The sequence below is a fragment of the Bombina bombina genome, chromosome 6 (assembly GCF_027579735.1).
Source record: "Bombina bombina isolate aBomBom1 chromosome 6, aBomBom1.pri, whole genome shotgun sequence".
In the NCBI taxonomy this organism is placed as follows: domain Eukaryota; kingdom Metazoa; phylum Chordata; class Amphibia; order Anura; family Bombinatoridae; genus Bombina; species Bombina bombina.
Window position 1 is genome coordinate 149,086,382 of NC_069504.1, and position 18,378 is coordinate 149,104,759.

General features: G+C 41.1%; 1 protein-coding gene across 1 annotated transcript in view; it reads left to right on the top strand.

Moving 5' to 3' along the window:
* Positions 1-18,378, top strand: part of MOV10L1 (Mov10 like RISC complex RNA helicase 1) — a 1,168,229-nt gene that overhangs the window by 350,761 nt on the left and 799,090 nt on the right. The window contains exon 10 of the mRNA XM_053719185.1: positions 3,565-3,635. Coding sequence (XP_053575160.1) covers positions 3,565-3,635 — 71 coding nt within the window. The remainder of the gene's footprint in view (positions 1-3,564; positions 3,636-18,378) is intronic.

An 18,378-nucleotide genomic window follows, 5' to 3' on the forward strand; every position in this document is an offset into this window, starting at 1 on the left:
CCAGGCTGGTAGCCAGGATCAATCAGGAGAGGGCGTCGGTGATCTTGATAGCTCCTGCGTGGCCACGCAGGACTTGGTATGCAGATCTGGTGAATATGTCATCGGCTCCACCTTGGAAGCTACCTTTGAGACGAGACCTTCTTGTTCAGGGTCCGTTCGAACATCCGAATCTGGTTTCACTCCAGCTGACTGCTTGGAGATTGAACGCTTGATTTTATCGAAGCGAGGTTTCTCAGATTCTGTTATCGATACTCTTGTTCAGGCCAGAAAGCCTGTAACTAGAAAGATTTACCATAAAATTTGGAAAAAATATATCTGTTGGTGTGAATCTAAAGGATTCCCTTGGGACAAGGTTAAGATTCCTAGGATTCTATCCTTCCTTCAAGAAGGATTGGAAAAAGGATTATCGGCAAGTTCCCTGAAGGGACAGATTTCTGCCTTGTCGGTGTTACTTCACAAAAAACTGGCAGTTGTGCCAGATGTTCAAGCCTTTGTTCAGGCTCTGGTTAGAATCAAGCCTGTTTACAAACCTTTGACTCCTCCTTGGAGTCTCAATTTAGTTCTTTCAGTTCTTCAGGGGGTTCCGTTTGAACCCTTACATTCCGTTGATATTAAGTTATTATCTTGGAAAGTTTTGTTTTTAGTTGCAATTTCTTCTGCTAGAAGAGTTTCAGAATTATCTGCTCTGCAGTGTTCTCCTCCTTATCTGGTGTTCCATGCAGATAAGGTGGTTTTACGTACTAAACCTGGTTTTCTTCCAAAAGTTGTTTCTAACAAAAACATTAACCAGGAGATTATCGTACCTTCTCTGTGTCCGAAACCAGTTTCAAAGAAGGAACGCTTGTTGCACAATTTGGATGTTGTTCGCGCTCTAAAATTCTATTTAGATGCTACAAAGGATTTTAGACAAACATCTTCCCTGTTTGTTGTTTATTCAGGTAAAAGGAGAGGTCAAAAAGCAACTTCTACCTCTCTCTCTTTTTGGATTAAAAGCATCATCAGATTGGCTTACGAGACTGCCGGACGGCAGCCTCCCGAAAGAATCACGGCTCATTCCACTAGGGCTGTGGCTTCCACATGGGCCTTCAAGAACGAGGCTTCTGTTGATCAGATATGTAGGGCAGCGACTTGGTCTTCACTGCACACTTTTACCAAATTTTACAAGTTTGATACTTTTGCTTCTTCTGAGGCTATTTTTGGGAGAAAGGTTTTGCAAGCCGTGGTGCCTTCCATTTAGGTGACCTGATTTGCTCCCTCCCTTCATCCGTGTCCTAAAGCTTTGGTATTGGTTCCCACAAGTAAGGATGACGCCGTGGACCGGACACACCTATGTTGGAGAAAACAGAATTTATGTTTACCTGATAAATTTCTTTCTCCAACGGTGTGTCCGGTCCACGGCCCGCCCTGGTTTTTTAATCAGGTCTGATAATTTATTTTCTTTAACTACAGTCACCACGGTACCATATGGTTTCTCCTATGCTATTATTCCTCCTTAACGTCGGTCGAATGACTGGGGTAGGCGGAGCCTAGGAGGGATCATGTGACCAGCTTTGCTGGGCTCTTTGCCATTTCCTGTTGGGGAAGAGAATATCCCACAAGTAAGGATGACGCCGTGGACCGGACACACCGTTGGAGAAAGAAATTTATCAGGTAAACATAAATTCTGTTTTCTCTGTTCCAGGTACTAGGGGTTTTTCCTTGGGAGTGCCTTATTTTGGATGAACGGATTGGGTTGGCACCCGAGCTCTGTTAGGGTGGGTGAGTTCCCCCTTTTTTCTTTCCATTCCCTGGGGGGGTTGTGGTCTTTCTGTCCCCCCTGTCTATCAGACATGGTCTGTTGTTGGAGCAGGATCTGAGATCTGTTGCTCTGCTAAATTCTTCCTCGGTGCATTCGAGGTACGGTAACCTTCTTGAGGTTTCTCCTTTCTTCATGTTCAAGATTTGTGGAGAGGACTGGCGGCTCTTAGCCTGCAACGTTATTCACTGGTTAGTGGATACTTAGCAATCTGAAGGATCCTTTCTTCAGCTGCTTTCTGCTTGCCCTGCAATTATTTAAGTTTCAGAGTCATTTTTAGATGACTGCAGCGTGCAGTGTTTTTGCTTCAGGTGTTGATTGTGAGACCTATCTGAGCTTGCTGCACAAGGTTTCGTTTCTGAATATTTTGGTATTCTAAACTACCATTTTGCGACTTGGTGACCTTTGTCTTCAGTTGGTTTTTAGAGTGCAGTTGCACTGTGTTAGGGGAAGATCCTCTTTGTTTCAGACTCCCGGCCTTATCCCGTGGTTTCTGTATTTCTGGGGTCTGGGCTTTGCCTCCCCTTGTTTCTATGAGACTGGTGGGTCTCTGTTGGTCTGGAGTTCCTTATGCTAGCTGGACAGCTAGCTCAGCATACTAATGCACTGTGGCTACTCTGCACTGTAGGTCTACTCAGCCTTCCTCCTTTCAAGGTTAAGATGAGTAGTGCCTTGATTCCCTTAAGGGGGATTAGCCGCACTTTAGAAGTACATTAATGTTTTCTCAGTATCTTTCTTCTTTTTGGAAGAATACTGTAGCTTGTGCCCTTTCTTTCTTTAGTAAAGGGTGTGTTGTTTGGAGACAGACTTCCAGGACGACGGTGTCTCCTGGAGGCTGTTGACTCAGTCGAGTCTAGTTCCTGCGGTCTCTAGCAAGGCTTGTGGACTATCTGCGGTCAGTGTCCTTGGACCGTTTCCTTTTTTTCAAAGTTGTTCTCGGCTTCGGACGAATCGGGATTTTGTTGGGTAGGGGTTTTCAGGCCTGGTGCCCTCAGGTTGGGCCGCCTCTTGTACCCTCCCGTTTTTGCATTCAGTGTCCTTTACTTTTGGGAAAACAATACCCAAGCTTTAATGATTGCAGCTGTGGACTTTTTAAATTTATAAAGAAAAACATAAATTATGCTTACCTGATAATTTTCTTTTCTTCAGATGGAAAGAGTGCACAGCTCCCCACCCGTAATTTTCTGTGGAACGTCTGTTTTTTGTTCTTTTGGCACCTTTTCACCCTGTTATTTCTTCTACTGTTCCTTGGCAGAATGACTGGGGGAGGAGGTAAGTGGGAGGGGTATTTAAGCCTTTGGCTGGGGTGTCTTTGCCCCCTCCTAGTGGCCAGGTTCTGAATTCCCAAAAGTAATGAATGCAGCTGTGGACTCTTTCCATCTGAAGAAATGAAAATTATTAGGTAAGCATCATTTATGTTTTGAATCTAACTGGATGCATTTGAGTGAGTGTTGACTGTCATGTGATTTGATATTTAGATGTAATCTTTAAAGACTGGATGTAAGCCCAGCTTTCTGAGAATGCCAGGGGAGCACCCAGATCTAAGTTTTGCCAATAGATGCCTGCGAGATGAGTCCTCTTCCATGTTTTGTGTACATGTATGTATTTCCACATACATACATGGTCAGATGGTCTATTTTAGCTATTCATTAACAGTTTATTTTTGTAGATGACCAAAGACATGACCATGTAGTCTACACATTTCAACTATTTTTAATGGGAAAGAATGCAATTTCTTAATATATTTTTTGTTTAATTTTTCTTCAAAGGAGACAAAGTTTTGTTAAAATATCAAGACTATACTACTTCTGCGGTACAATTTGTTGGCATTGTTGTTGAGGTAAGCTTATTTTTATGTAGCAGGGTGTAAAAAGTATATATGAATGTATTATTGCATAGCATATTCAAGGATGTATACGAATATTTAAAGTGACCATTTATAATATGCCTAATAATATTATACATTATTAAAAGGACACTCAAGTCAAAATGAAACTTTGATGATTCAGATAGGACATGCAATTTTAAACAACTTTTCAATGCTCACTCCCGCAAAGTTATTTAAGAGCCATCACTGATTGGTTAAATTGCAAGTCTGTCAAAAGAACTGAAATAAGGGGGTAGTCTGCAGAGGCTTAGATACAACGTAACGACAGAGGTAAAAAGTATCTTTAAATAACAGCGTTGGTTATGCAAAACTGGGGAATGGGTAATAAAGGGATTATACAGTATATCTCTTTAAATAATTTTTGGAGTAGACTGTCCCTTTAAGATTTTAAATGATTGTGTCCTGAAAAATAAGCACACTTGTATAAAAGAAAATGTTGGAACCGCCTGGGGTGCTTAAACACATTAACTGGCTAACACAGCAGAACACAATGCGGAAGGCAAATGTCTGTATATCGAAATAGCTTGGTGGACCAGACCTATTTGTAATATAATTATACTATTTGTCTTTTACTAATGGTACGCCACAGTAAGGTCTTCATACAGCAAAAAAGTCTGTTCACATTCTCTAGCTCAAACACTGTAGTCCTTGCCTGTCTTTCACTTTTTCTACTGCTCCCAGACCACAGCCCATGACAGTTAAATCATATGGTGTAAATGTCTAAACCGACTCCTCCAAAAAACCACAAGAGCCCTTCCACTGATTTAAGACACTTGTCAAACCTTCAGTTAAACAACAAAATGTTTAAAAACATCCAGTTTATATGATTTCTCAAGTTAGTGGAGCAGTTTAATGCGTTTTAGCTTAGCAGCCTTAGGGTCTGATCTATTCAAAACCTTGTTGGGATGGAGAGAAATCACGCCAAATGTTTGGGATTTTCTTCATAAATGGAAAGAGTCAACAGCTGCATTCATTACTTTTGGGAAATAAGAACCTGGCCACCAGGAGGAGGCAAAGACACCCCAACCAAAGGCTTAAATACAGCTCCCACTTTCCTCATCCCCCAGTCATTCTTTGCCTTTCATCTCAGGAGGTTGGCAGAGAAGTGTCAGAAGTTTGTTTTTCTCTTTTATTTTATTTTTTATATATTTTGTCTCTTATGGAGGGTGCTACCCTTCAACAAGAGACAGGAATTTTAAGTAATCCTGTCAGTCTCTTGTGTGAGGGCCTGGGCGAAAGTGAGAGTCCGGAGATGCAGTGGGAGCTTCCCCTGCGACACCATCCCGACTGGTATTCACAGCTCCTTCAGCACTTGACGTTGTCTAACTTTGCTTTGCCATGCTACTATTCTTCACACTTGAAGGGCCATGTTCCTGTTCCACGGCGTGGATTTTGGTAAGATCGTTTAGGTAAAATTAGGGTCTCAATGGGACTCCTTTAGTATTTTGGTATCAAGGGCAAATATCTCCTGAGCGGGATTATTGAACAGGGTTTTTTTAATCATGTTTTTATTATGAGTAGTGTTTCTCTTGTTAAGTGTATCCAGTCCACGGATCATCCATTACTTATGGGATATTCTCCTTCCCAACAGGAAGTTGCAAGAGGATCACCCTCAGCAGAGCTGCTACATAGCTCCTCCCCTAACTGTCATATCCAGTCATTCTCTTGCAAGCCTCAACCAAGATAGAGGTCGTAAGAGGAGTGTGGTGTTTTATACTTAGTTTATTCTTCAATCAAAAGTTTGTTATTTTTAAATGGTGCCGGAGTGTACTGTTTATCTCAGGCAGTATTTAGAAGAAGAATCTGCCTGTGTTTTCTATGATCTTAGCAGAAGTAACTAAGATCCATGGCTGTTCTCACATATTCTGAGGAGTGAGGTAACTTCAGAGAGGGAATGGCGTGCAGGTTTTCCTGCAATAAGTTATGTGCAGTTAATATTTTTCTAGGGATGGAATTTGCTAGAAAATGCTGCTGATACTGAACTAATGTAAGTAAAGCCTTAAATGCAGTGAAGCTACTGGTATCAGGCTTATTAATAGAGATGCATACTCTTATAAAAATGTAATATAAAATGTTTGCTGGCATGTTCAATCGTTTTTATATGTATTTGGTGATAAAACTTATTGGGGCCTAGTTTTTTTCCATATGGCTGGCTTGAATTCTGCCTAGTAACAGCTTTCCACTGTTGTAATATGAGTGGGAGGGTTTTTTTTGTGCAGCAAAAATTACAGATACAGACATCCAGCTTCTTCCTGCATGATCCAGGATATCTCAGGAGGGCTCAAAAGGCTTCAAAGTCGTTTTTGAGGGAGGTAACAAGCCACAGTAGAGCTGTGGCAGTTGTTGTTACTATTTAAAAAAAAAAAAAGTTTTTGTCAGTTATTATTCTGTTTTGGGTATTAAGGGGTTAATCATCCATTTGAAAGTGGGTGCAATGCACTGCTAACTTGTTACATACACTGTAAAAATTTTGTTAGTGTAACTGCCTTTTTTCACTGTTATTTCAAATTTTGACAAAAATTTGTGTTTCTTAAAGGTGCAGTAACGTTTTTTATATTGCTTGTAAACTTGTTTAAAGTGTTTTCCAAGCTTGCTAGTCTCATTGCTAGTCTGTTTAAACATGTCTGACACAGAGGAAACAACTTGTTCATTATGTTTGAAAGCCATGGTGGAGCCCCATAGGAGAATGTGTACTAAATGTATTGATTTCACCTTAACCCCTTAACGACGCATGTCGTACAGGGTACGTCTTACACAAACTGGTCTTTAAAGACCAGAGACGTACCCTGTACGTCGTTAAGGGTTTCAAGCGACTGGAAGCGATCCTGATCGCTTCCAGCCGCTTTCAAGGTATTGCAGTGATGCCTCAATATTGAGGCATCACTGCAATACCTTTTTAGGCACACCGATGCAGAGAGAGCCACTCTGTGGCCCTCTCTGCATCGGCCAGTGATGGTGCCTGATCGTTGGTGGGTGGGAGCCATTGCAGGGAGGTGGGTGGGTGGGCCATCACTGGGGAACTTCCTTCCGGCCGTTCACTATGCCGGGTGCGCGCGGGAGCGCGCGCTGAAGGTGAGGGGCGGGTGCGCGTTCGCGCGCGCGCGCGATCGCGATCTAACACAATTATGTGAATTTTTTTTTGGGCTGGAAGAGGGTGGTGGGGTGGAGGAGTGATCTGGGGGTGATCTGGGAGGGGGAGGGTGTAGGGTATGGAGGGGGGCAGCTACACTACAGAAAATGTTAGGTTTAAATAAAAAATAAAAAAGTTATTTTGCAAAGTGGGTACTGGCAGACAGCTGCCAGTACCCAAAATGGTTACTAATAGTTAGTGGGGGGAGGGTTAGAGAGCTCTTTGGGGGGGATCAGGCAGGTTGGGGGCTAAGGGGGGGATCCTACACAGCAGAATATCATTATTATTTTTTTAAATAATAAAAAAAACAAATTAAAACTTTTATTTTAGTACTGGCAGACTTTCTGCCAGTACTTAAGATGGCGGGGAAAATTGTGGGGTGGGGGAGGGAAGAGAGCTGTTTGGGAGGGATCAGGGGGTGGGATGTGTCAGGTGGGAGGCTGATTTCTACACTAAAGCTAAAATTAACCCTGCAAGCTCCCTACAAGCTACCTAATTAACCCTGTCACTGCTGGGCATAATACAAGTTTGGTGCGCAGCGGCATTTAGCGGCCTTCTAATTACCAAAAAGCAACGCCAAAGCCATATATGTCTGCTATTTCTAAACAAAGGGGATCCCAGAGAAGCATTTACAACCATTTGTGCCATAATTGCACAAGTTGTTTGTAAACAATTTCAGTGAGAAACCTGATATTTGTGAAAAAGTTTGTGAAAAAGTGAACAATTTTATTTATTTGATCGCATTTGGCGGTAAAATGGTGGCATGAAATAGACCAAAATGGGCCTAGATCAATACTTTGGGATGTCTACTAAAAAAAAAATATACATGTCAAGGGATATTCAGGGATTCCAGACAGATATCAGTGTTCTAATATAACTATCGCTTATTTTGAAAAAAAATGGTTTGGAAATAGCAAAGTGGTATTTGTACTTATTGCCCTATAACTTACAAAAAAAGCAAAGAACATGTAAACATTGGGTATTTCTAAACTCAGGACAAAATTTAGAAACTATTTAGCATGGGTGTTTTTTGGTGGTTGTAGATGTGCAACAGATTTTGGGGGTCAAAGTTAGAAAACGTGTGGTTTTTTCCATTTTTTCATCATATTTTATAATTTTTTTTATGGTAAATTGTAAAATATGATGAAAATAATGGTGTCTTTAGAAAGTCCATTTAATGGCGAGAAAAACGGTATATAATATGTGTGGGTACAGTAAATGAGTAAGAGGGAAATTGCAGCTAAACACAAACACCGCAGAAATGTAAAAATAGCCTTGGTCCTTAAGGGAAAGAAATTGAAAAATGGCCTTGTCCTTAAGGGGTTAAACAGTAAAGATCAGTCTTTAACTATTTAAGAAATATCACCAGAAGATTCTGACGAGGGGGAAGTTATGCCGACTAACTCTACCCACGTGTCAGACCCTTCGCCTCCCGCTCAGGGGATGCACGCTAATATGGCGCCAATTGCATCAGGGACGCCCATAGCGATTACCTTGCAGGACATGGCTGCAATCATGAATAATACCCTGTCAGAGGTATTATCCAGGTTACCTGAATTAAGAGGCAAGCGCGATTGCTCTGGGGTTAGGAGAAATACAGAGCGTGCAGATGCTGTAAAGGCCATGTCTGATACTGCTGCAGATCATGAGGACGGAGAGCTTCAGTCTGTGGGTGACGTCTCTGATTCGGGAAAACCTGATTCAGAGATTTCTAATTTTAAATTTAAGCTTGAGAACCTCCGTGTATTGCTTGGGGAGGTATTAGCTGCTCTGAATGACTGTAACACAGTTGCAGTACCAGAGAAATTGTGTAGGCTGGATAAATACTATGCGGTGCCGGTGTGTACTGATGTTTTTCCTATACCTAAAAGGCTTACAGAAATTAATAGCAAGGAGTGTGATAGACCGGGTGTGCCTTTTTCCCCACCTCCTATATTTAGAAAAATGTTTCCAATAGACGCCACTACACGGGACTTATGGCAGACTGTCCCTAAGGTGGAGGGAGCAGTTTCTACTTTAGCAAAGCATACCACTATCCCGGTTGAGGACAGTTGTGCTTTTTCAGATCCAATGGATAAAAAATTGGAGGGTTACCTTAAGAAAATGTTTATTCAACAAGGCTTTATTTTACAGCCCCTTGCATGCATTGCGCCTGTCACGGCCGCGGCGGCATTCTGGTTTGAGGCCCTGGAAGAGGCCATCCATATAGCTCCATTGACTGAAATTATTGACAAGCTTAGAACACCTAAGCTAGCTAACTCATTTGTTTCTGATGCCATTGTTCATTCGACTAAACTAACGGCTAAGAATTCCGGATTCGCCATCCTAGCGCGTAGGGCGCTATGGCTTAAATCCTGGTCAGCTGACGTGACTTCGAAGTCTAAATTACTCAACATTCCTTTCAAGGGGCAGACCTTATTCGGGCCTGGTTTGAAGGAAATTATTGCTGACATTACTGGAGGTAAGTGTCACACCCTTCCTCAGGACAGGGCCAAAGCAAAGGCCAAACAGTCTAATTTCCGTGCCTTGCGAAATTTCAAGGCAGGTGCAGCATCAACTTCCTCCGCTTCAAAACAAGAGGGAACTTTTGTGCAATCTAAGCAGGCCTGGAAACCTAACCAGTCCTGGAACAAAGGCAAGCAGGCCAGAAAGCCTGCTGCTGCCTCTAAGACAGCATGAAGGAACGCCCCCCTATCCGGCGACGGATCTAGTAGGGGGCAGACTTTATCTCTTCGCCCAGGCGTGGGCAAGAGATGTTCAGGATCCCTGGGCGTTGGAGATCATATCTCAGGGATATCTTCTGGACTTCAAAGCTTCCCCTCCACAAGGGAGATTTCATCTTTCAAGGCTACCTGCAAATCAGATAAAGAAAGAGGCATTCCTACGCTGTGTGCAAGACCTCCTAGTTATGGGAGTGATCCATCCAGTTCCGCGGACGGAACAAGGACAGGGTTTTTATATGAATCTGTTTGTGGTTCCCAAAAAAGAGGGAACCTTCAGACCAATTTTGGATCTAAAGATCTTAAACAAATTCCTCAGAGTTCCATCTTTCAAAATGGAAACTATTCGGACCATCTTACCCATGATCCAAGAAGGTCAGTACATGACCACAGTGGACTTAAAGGATGCCTACCTTCACATACCGATTCACAAAGATCATCATCGGTTTCTAAGGTTTGCCTTTCTAGACAGGCATTACCAATTTGTAGCTCTTCCCTTCGGGTTGGCTACAGCCCCGAGAATCTTTACAAAGGTTCTGGGCTCACTTCTGGCGGTTCTAAGACCACGAGGCATAGCGGTGGCTCCGTATCTAGACGACATCCTGATACAGGCGTCAAGCTTTCAAGTTGCCAAGTCTCATACAGAGATAGTTCTGGCATTTCTGAGGTCGCACGGGTGGAAAGTGAACGAGGAAAAGAGTTCTCTATCCCCACTCACAAGAGTCTCCTTCTTAGGGACTCTTATAGATTCTGTAGAAATGAAAATTTACCTGACGGAGTCCAGGTTATCAAAACTTCTAAATGCTTGCCGTGTTCTTCACTCCATTCTGCGCCCTTCGGTGACATAGTGCCATTTGCGCGCCTTTATCTCAGACCGCTGCAATTATGCATGCTGAGTCAGTGGAATGGGGATTACACAGATTTGTCCCCTCTGCTAAATCTGGATCAAGAGACCAGAGATTCTCTTCTCTGGTGGTTGTCTCGGGTACACCTGTCCAAGGGTATGACCTTTCGCAGGCCAGATTGGACAATTGTAACAACAGATGCCAGCCTTCTAGGTTGGGGTGCAGTCTGGAATTCCCTGAAGGCACAGGGATCGTGGACTCAGGAGGAGAAACTCCTTCCAATAAATATTCTGGAGTTAAGAGCGATATTCAATGCTCTTCTGGCTTGGCCTCAGTTAGCAACTCTGAGGTTCATCAGATTTCAGTCAGACAACATCACGACTGTGGCTTACATCAACCATCAAGGGGGAACCAGGAGTTCCCTAGCGATGTTAGAAGTCTCAAAAATAATTCGCTGGGCAGAGTACCACTCTTGCCACCTGTCAGCAATCCATATCCCAGGCGTGGAGAACTGGGAGGCGGATTTTCTAAGTCGTCAGACTTTCCATCCGGGAGAGTAGGAACTCCATCCGGAGGTGTTTGCTCAGTTGATTCATCGTTTTGGCAAACCAGATTTGGATCTCATGGCGTCTCGCCAGAACGCCAAGCTTCCTTGTTACGGATCCTGGTCCAGGGACCCAGAAGCGACGCTGATAGATGCTCTAGCAGCGCCTTGGTTCTTCAACCTGGCTTATGTGTTTCCACCGTTTCCTCTGCTCCCTCGACTGATTGCCAAAATCAAAGAGGAGAGAGCATCGGTGATTCTGATAGCACCTGCGTGGCCACGCAGGACTTGGTATGCAGACCTAGTGGACATGTCATCCTTTCCACCATGGACTCTGCCTCTAAGACAGGACCTTCTGATACAAGGTCCTTTTAATCATCCAAATCTAATTTCTCTGAGACTGACTGCATGGAGATTGAATGCTTGATTCTATCAAAGCGTGGCTTCTCCGAGTCAGTCATTGATACTTTAATACAGGCACGAAAGCCTGTTACCAGGAAAATCTTCCACAAGATATGGAGTAAATATCTTTATCGGTGTGAATCCAAGAATTACTCATGGAGTAAGGTTAGGATTCCTAGAATATTGTCTTTTCTCCAAGAGGGCTTGGACAAAGGATTATCAGCTAGTTCCTTAAAGGGACAGATTTCTGCTCTGTCTATTCTTTTGCACAAGCGTCTGGCAGAGGTTCCAGACGTCCAGGCATTTTGCCAGGCTTTGGTTAGAATTAAGCCTGTGTTTAAACCTGTTGCTCCCCCATGGAGCTTAAACTTGGTTCTTAAAGTTCTTCAAGTAGTTCCGTTTGAACCCCTTCATTCCATTGATATTAGACTTTTATCTTGGAAAGTTCTGTTTTTGATGGCTATTTCCTCGGCTCGGAGAGTCTCTGAGCTATCTGCCTTACAATGTGATTCTCCTTATCTGATTTTTCATGCAGATAAGGTAGTCCTGCGTACCAAACCTGGGTTTTTACCTAAGGTGGTTTCTAACAAGAATATCAATCAAGAGATTGTTGTTCCATCATTGTGTCCTAATCCTTCTTCAAAGAAGGAACGTCTTTTACATAATCTGGATGTAGTCCGTGCCTTGAAGTTTTACTTACAAGCTACTAAAGATTTTCGTCAAACATCTACCCTGTTTGTCGTTTACTCTGGACAGAGGAGAGGTCAAAAAGCTTCGGCAACCTCTCTTTCCTTTTGGCTTCGGAGCATAATACGCCTAGCCTATGAGACTGCTGGACAGCAGCCCCCTGAAAGGATTACAGCTCATTCTACTAGAGCTGTGGCTTCCACCTGGGCCTTTAAAAATGAGGCCTCTGTTGAACAGATTTGCAAGGCCGCGACTTGGTCTTCGCTTCACACTTTTTCCAAATTTTACAAATTTGATACTTTTGCTTCTTCGGAGGCTGTTTTTGGGAGAAAGGTTCTTAAGGCAGTGGTTCCTTCCGCTTAATCCTGCCTTGTCCCTCCCATCATCCGTGTACTTTAGCTTTGGTATTGGTATCCCATAAGTAATGGATGATCCGTGGACTGGATACACTTAAAGGGACACTGTACCCAAAAATGTTCTTTTGTGATTCTGATAGAGCATGCAATTTTAAGCAACTTTCTAATTTACTCCTATTATCAATTTTTCTTCGTTCTCTTGCTATCTTTATATGAAAAAGAAGGCATCTAAGCTTTTTTCTTGGTTCAGCACTCTGGACAGCAGTTTTTGATTGGTGGATGAATTTATCCACCAATCAGCAAGTACAACCTAGGTTGTTCACCAAAAATGGGCCGGCATCTAAACTTACATTCTTGCATTTCAAATAAAGATACCAAGAGAATAAAGAACATTTGATAATAGGAGTAAATTAGAAGGTTGCTTAAAATTGCATGCTCGATCTGAATCCCGAAAGAAAATTTTTGGGTACAGTATCCCTTTAACAAGAGAAAACATAATTTATGCTTACCTGATAAATTTATTTCTCTTGTAGTGTATCCAGTCCACAGCCCGCCCTGTCCTTTTAAGGCAGGTCTAAATTTTAATTAAACTACAGTCACCACTGCACCCTATGGTTTCTCCTTTCTCTGTTTGTTTTCGGTCGAATGACTGGATATGACAGTTAGGGGAGGAGCTATGTAGCAGCTCTGCTGTGGGTGATCCTCTTGCAACTTCCTGTTGGGAAGGAGAATATCCCATAAGTAATGGATGATCTGTGGACTGGATACACTACAAGAGAAATAAATTTATCAGGTAAGCATAAATTATGTTTTTTCTGTCTCTTGGCTTGGAACATATAGAGTGCTGTGTTTCTCTTATTAAGTGTATCCAGTCCACGGATCATCCATTACTTGTGGGATATTCTCCTTCCCAACAGGAAGTTGCAAGAGGATCACCCACAGCAGAGCTGCTATATAGCTCCTCCCCTCACTGCTATATCCAGTCATTCTCTTGCAACTCTCAACAAAGATGGACGTAGTAAGAGGAGAGTGGTGTATTATAGTTAGTTTTTTAACTTCAATCAAAAGTTTGTTATTTTTAAATGGTACCGGAGTGTACTGTTTCATCTCAGGCAGCATTAGAAGAAGAATCTGCCTGTGATTTCTATGATCTTAGCAGAAGTAACTAAGATCCACTGCTGTTCTCACATATTCTGAGGAGTGAGGTAACTTCAGAGGGGGAATGGCGTGCAGGTTTTCCTGCAATAAGGTATGTGCAGTTAACATATTTCTAGGGATGGAATTTGCTAGAAAAATGCTGCTGATACCGTTTTAATGTAAGTTAAGCCTTAAATGCAGTGATAGCGACTGGTATCAGGCTTATTAACAGAGATACATACTCTTATAAAAGTGTAATATAAAACGTTTGCTGGCATGTTAATAGTTTTTATATATGTTTGGTGACAAAACTTATTGGGGCCTAGTTTTTTTCCACATGGCTGGCTTGATTTTTGCCTAGAAACAGTTTCCTGAAGCTTTCCACTGTTGCAATATGAGTGGGAAGGGCCTATTTTAGTGCTTTTCTGTGAAGATAAAAATACTGACAGAGACATTCAGCTTCCCTCTGCATGATACAGGACATCTCTGAAGGGCTCAAAAGGCTTCAAAGTCGTGTTTGAGGAGGGTAACAATCACAGTAGACTGTGGCAGTTGTTGTGACTGTGTTTAAAAAACGTTTCTTTCATGTAATTAGCAAGAGTCCATGAGCTAGTGACGTATGGGATATACATTCCTACCAGGAGGGGCAAAGTTTCCCAAACCTCAAAATGCCTATAAATACACCCCTCACCACACCCACAAATCAGTTTTACAAACTTTGCCTCCTGTGGAGGTGGTGAAGTAAGTTTGTGCTAGATTCTACGTTGATATGCGCTCTGCAACAGGTTGGTGCCCGTTTCTCTCAGCGTGCAGTGAATGTCAGAGGGATGTGAAGAGAGTATTGCATATTTGAATTCAATGATCTCCTTCTACGGGGTCTATTTCATAGGTTCTCTGTTATCGGTCGTAGAGATTCATCTCTTACCTCCCTTTTCAGATCGACGATATACTCTTATATATACCATTACCTCTACTGATTCTCGTTTCAGTACTGGTTTGGCTTTCTACAAACATGTAGATGAGTGACCTGGGGTAAGTAAGTCTTATTTTCTGTGACACTCTAAGCTATGGTTGGGCACTTTTTTATAAAGTTCTAAATATATGTGTTTAAACATTTATTTGCCTTGATTCAGGATGTTCAACGTTCCTTATTTCAGACAGTCAGTTTCATATTTGGGATAATTCATATGAATAAATCAATTTTTTCTTACCTTAAAATTTGACTTTTTTCCTGTGGGCTGTTAGGCCCGCGGGGGCTGAAAATGCTTCATTTTATTGCGTCATTCTTGGCGCGGACTTTCTTGGCGCAAAAATTTTCTTGTCATTTCCGGCGTCATACGTGTCGCCGGAAGTTGCGTCATTTAGGCGCCAAATAATGTGGGCGGCTTTTTTGGCGCTAAAAAATTTGAGCGTCATTGTTGTCTCCACAATATTTAAGTCTCATTATTTATTGCTTCTGGTTGCTAGAAGCTTGTTCATTGTCATTTTTTTCCCATTCCTGAAACTGTCATTTAAGGAATTTGATCATTTTTGCTTTATATGTTGTTTTTTTTCTATTACATATTGCAAGATGTCTCAGATTGACCCTGAATCAGAAGCCACTTCTGGAAAAACGCTTAACTGAGTTTCAGTTCTACCAAAGCTAAGTTCATTTATTTTAAATGTTATAAATGTTTATCTTTAGCTATGGTTTGTAATAAGTTATTATGATATATTTTTACATGCAGAATCCATTAGTTTTTATGCTTTATATATTTCCATTCTTACATCTTATGTACAAGAAATATTTAGCAGATTTATAAGAAATATTTTTTGATTCTATTTTAAAGGCTTTGTCTGACTTCATGCCTTCTAATAAAATTTTTAGGTTTTTTTCACTTCTTTTTTAATTATTGAAGTTTCAAATGACCAACAACATACTGATTTATCCTTCTCTGATGATGTTTTTTCTCTTTCAGAAATTTTCTTCATCAGATATTGACACTAACAAATCTACTTTTTTATTATTTTTCTATTATTAAAGTACATTTGTTCTTTGTTGATTATTTTGGATATTAAGGTAACTAGTTCTTTAAGACTAGCTGACACTATTTCTGCCTATTTATTTCTTCTGTGTTTTCAGAGGTTTTCTTTCCATTTCCCCATTCTAGGGAATGGAATAGGCTGAGAATTTTCTTTTATTCCTTTTTCGAAGGTTTTTAAACTATATTCTTTGCCAGCAGTTAAATTCAATTTGGAGGGTTCTCCAATTTATTGGAGCTATCTCTACTTCTACTAATTATGCTATTGTTTCTATAGCAAAATAGTTTTTATTTTCCTTTAGATAGTTGTATCTTATTTATGGAAAATTATTTAGTTTCAGGTACTTTTCTTGGTCCTGTGATTTATTTGGATATTGCAATTGCTTCATTTTTTTCTGTTTACTTTAAGATCAAGTATCAGATTATGATTTATTTTATCATTAAGGGACAACCTTTACTAGACTAGGTGCTGTTGCATTTGTCTTGTTGTTTTGCATTTATTGATTATGCAAGTCCACTGTATTGACTGGTCCTTTAAACTGGACTATCATGCTAATAATTTCATTTGTGTCTTCATTTTATTGAATATTTTCGCAAATGAGGGTTAATCTATGTCTTTAGCTATTTTAGCTAGAAGAATTTTGTGATTTTTAAAAAAAAAAAGAAAAAGAAAATCCATATTTCTTTTGTTCTAAGATAATCAATTATTTGTTTTATAATTGGATTCAATTCTTAACTGTTACTCTGGGCTTCAAGATTGAGTTATAAGACTAAAACTTTAAGCTTATACTAGTTTGGTTGTTCTTATTAAGGAACGAATTACTGAGTTCTTTCCCAAGTAACATGTTTATAATTGGGGTTCGAAATCAGCTCCCTAATATTGCGATGTATGTGCCGTATTCCAGCTTGGCTGGTAAGGGGCAGGTTAAGACTTCTTTGAAATTTATTAGTTCTATTTTGTCCAAATTTCTTTGATTTTATTCCAGTAAGGCTAACACTTTCTTTAAGTGTGTTTCTGTCCTATATATTTTGGGTACTGTTGAAGCATGGCTGGGCACCCATGGAGTTCAAGCGCTGCTCAGACCTGGAATCTTCTGGGGTATTTCTTCCAGTTCCTTTTTTAGGAACCGGGTTTGGAGTTTTATTCAAACTATTTTAACTTTTTATGGTCATTGATAGCATTATTTGTTTTCATTAGATACAATAAATGCATATTTTATTTTTTCTGTTTTCATTCAGATTATTTTCTGAAGATGCGGAATCTCATATGATTCACTTGCTCTTCAGGACATAGTTAGAGGATCTTTTTTTCGAAAGCTCTTGATTCCTCACACAAAGGTCACCTTTTTTAGGTTTCCAGATAGTTTGTGTCACTGTCTTTGTCTCTATCAGACAAGGGATAATTCTATTGGGTTCCGTCTGTCGGTACCTTTAGTCTCTATTATTTCCTTCAGTTGCTATATATGCACAGAAGTTTTAGGTCTTATGGCCACAGCATTGGATTCAATTCCCTTTGCTTATTTTCACTAGAAAGAACATTTCCAGTCTTTTATGAGTGTTGTTTCTTCTAGAACATGGTTGGAGGATCAATTTACCAAAAAGTTTGTTGATTCCTCAGACAAGGGTAACCTTTTTAGGTTTCCTGATAGATTCAGTGTCCTTGTCTCTGACAGACAAGAGACGTCTGAAATTGGTTTCAGCTTGTCGAAATCTTCAGTCTCAATCTTTCCCTTCGGTAGCCTTATGCATGGAAATTCTAGGTCTTATGACTGCTGCATTGGACGTGGTCCCCTTTGCTCGTTTTCACATGCAACCTCTTCAGCTCTGTATGCTGAACCAGTGGTGCAGGGATTATACAAAGATATCTCAATTAATATCTTTAAAACCAATTGTACGACACTCTCTGACGTGGTGGACAGACCACCATCGTTTAGTTCAGGGGGCTTCTTTTTGTTCTTCCAACCTGGACTGTGATTTCAACAGATGCAAGTCTGACAGGTTGGGGAGCTGCTTGGGGGTCTCTGACAGCACAAGGGGTTTGGGAATCTCAGGAGGTGAGATTACCAATCAATATTTTGGAACTCCGTGCAATTTTCAGAGCTCTTCAGTCATGGCCTCTTCTAAAGAGAGAGTCATTCATTTATTTTCAGACGGACAATGTCACAACTGTGGCATATGTCAATCATCAAGGAGGGACTCACAGTCCTCTGGCTATGAAAGAAGTATCTCGAATTCTGGTATGGGCGGAATCCAGCTCCTGTCTAATTTCTGCGGTTCATATCCCAGGTATAGACAATTGGGAAGCAGATTATCTCAGTCGCCAAACGTTACATCCGGGCGAATGGTCTTTTCACCCAGAGGTATTTCTTCAGATTGTTCAAATGTGGGGACTTCCAGAAATAGATCTGATGGCTTCTCATCTAAACAAGAAGCTTCCCAGGTATCTGTCCAGATCCAGGGATCCTCAGGCGGAGGCAGTGGATGCATTGTCACTTCCTTGGAAGTATCATCCTGCCTATATCTTTCCGCCTCTAGTTCTTCTTCCAAGAGTAATTTCCAAGATTCTAAAAGAGTGCTCGTTTGTTCTGCTGGTGGCTCCAGCATGGCCTCACAGGTTTTTGGATGGCCACTTGCCAACCGTGGACTCTTCCGTTAAGACCAGACCTTCTATCGCAAGGTCCTTTTTTCCATCAGGATCTCAAATCCTTAAATTTGAAGGTATGGAGATTGAACGCTTGATTCTCAGTCATAGAGGTTTCTCTGACTCTCTGATTAATACTATGTTACAGGCTCGTAAATCTGTATCTAGGAAGATATATTATCGAGTCTGGAAGATTTACATTTCTTGGTGTT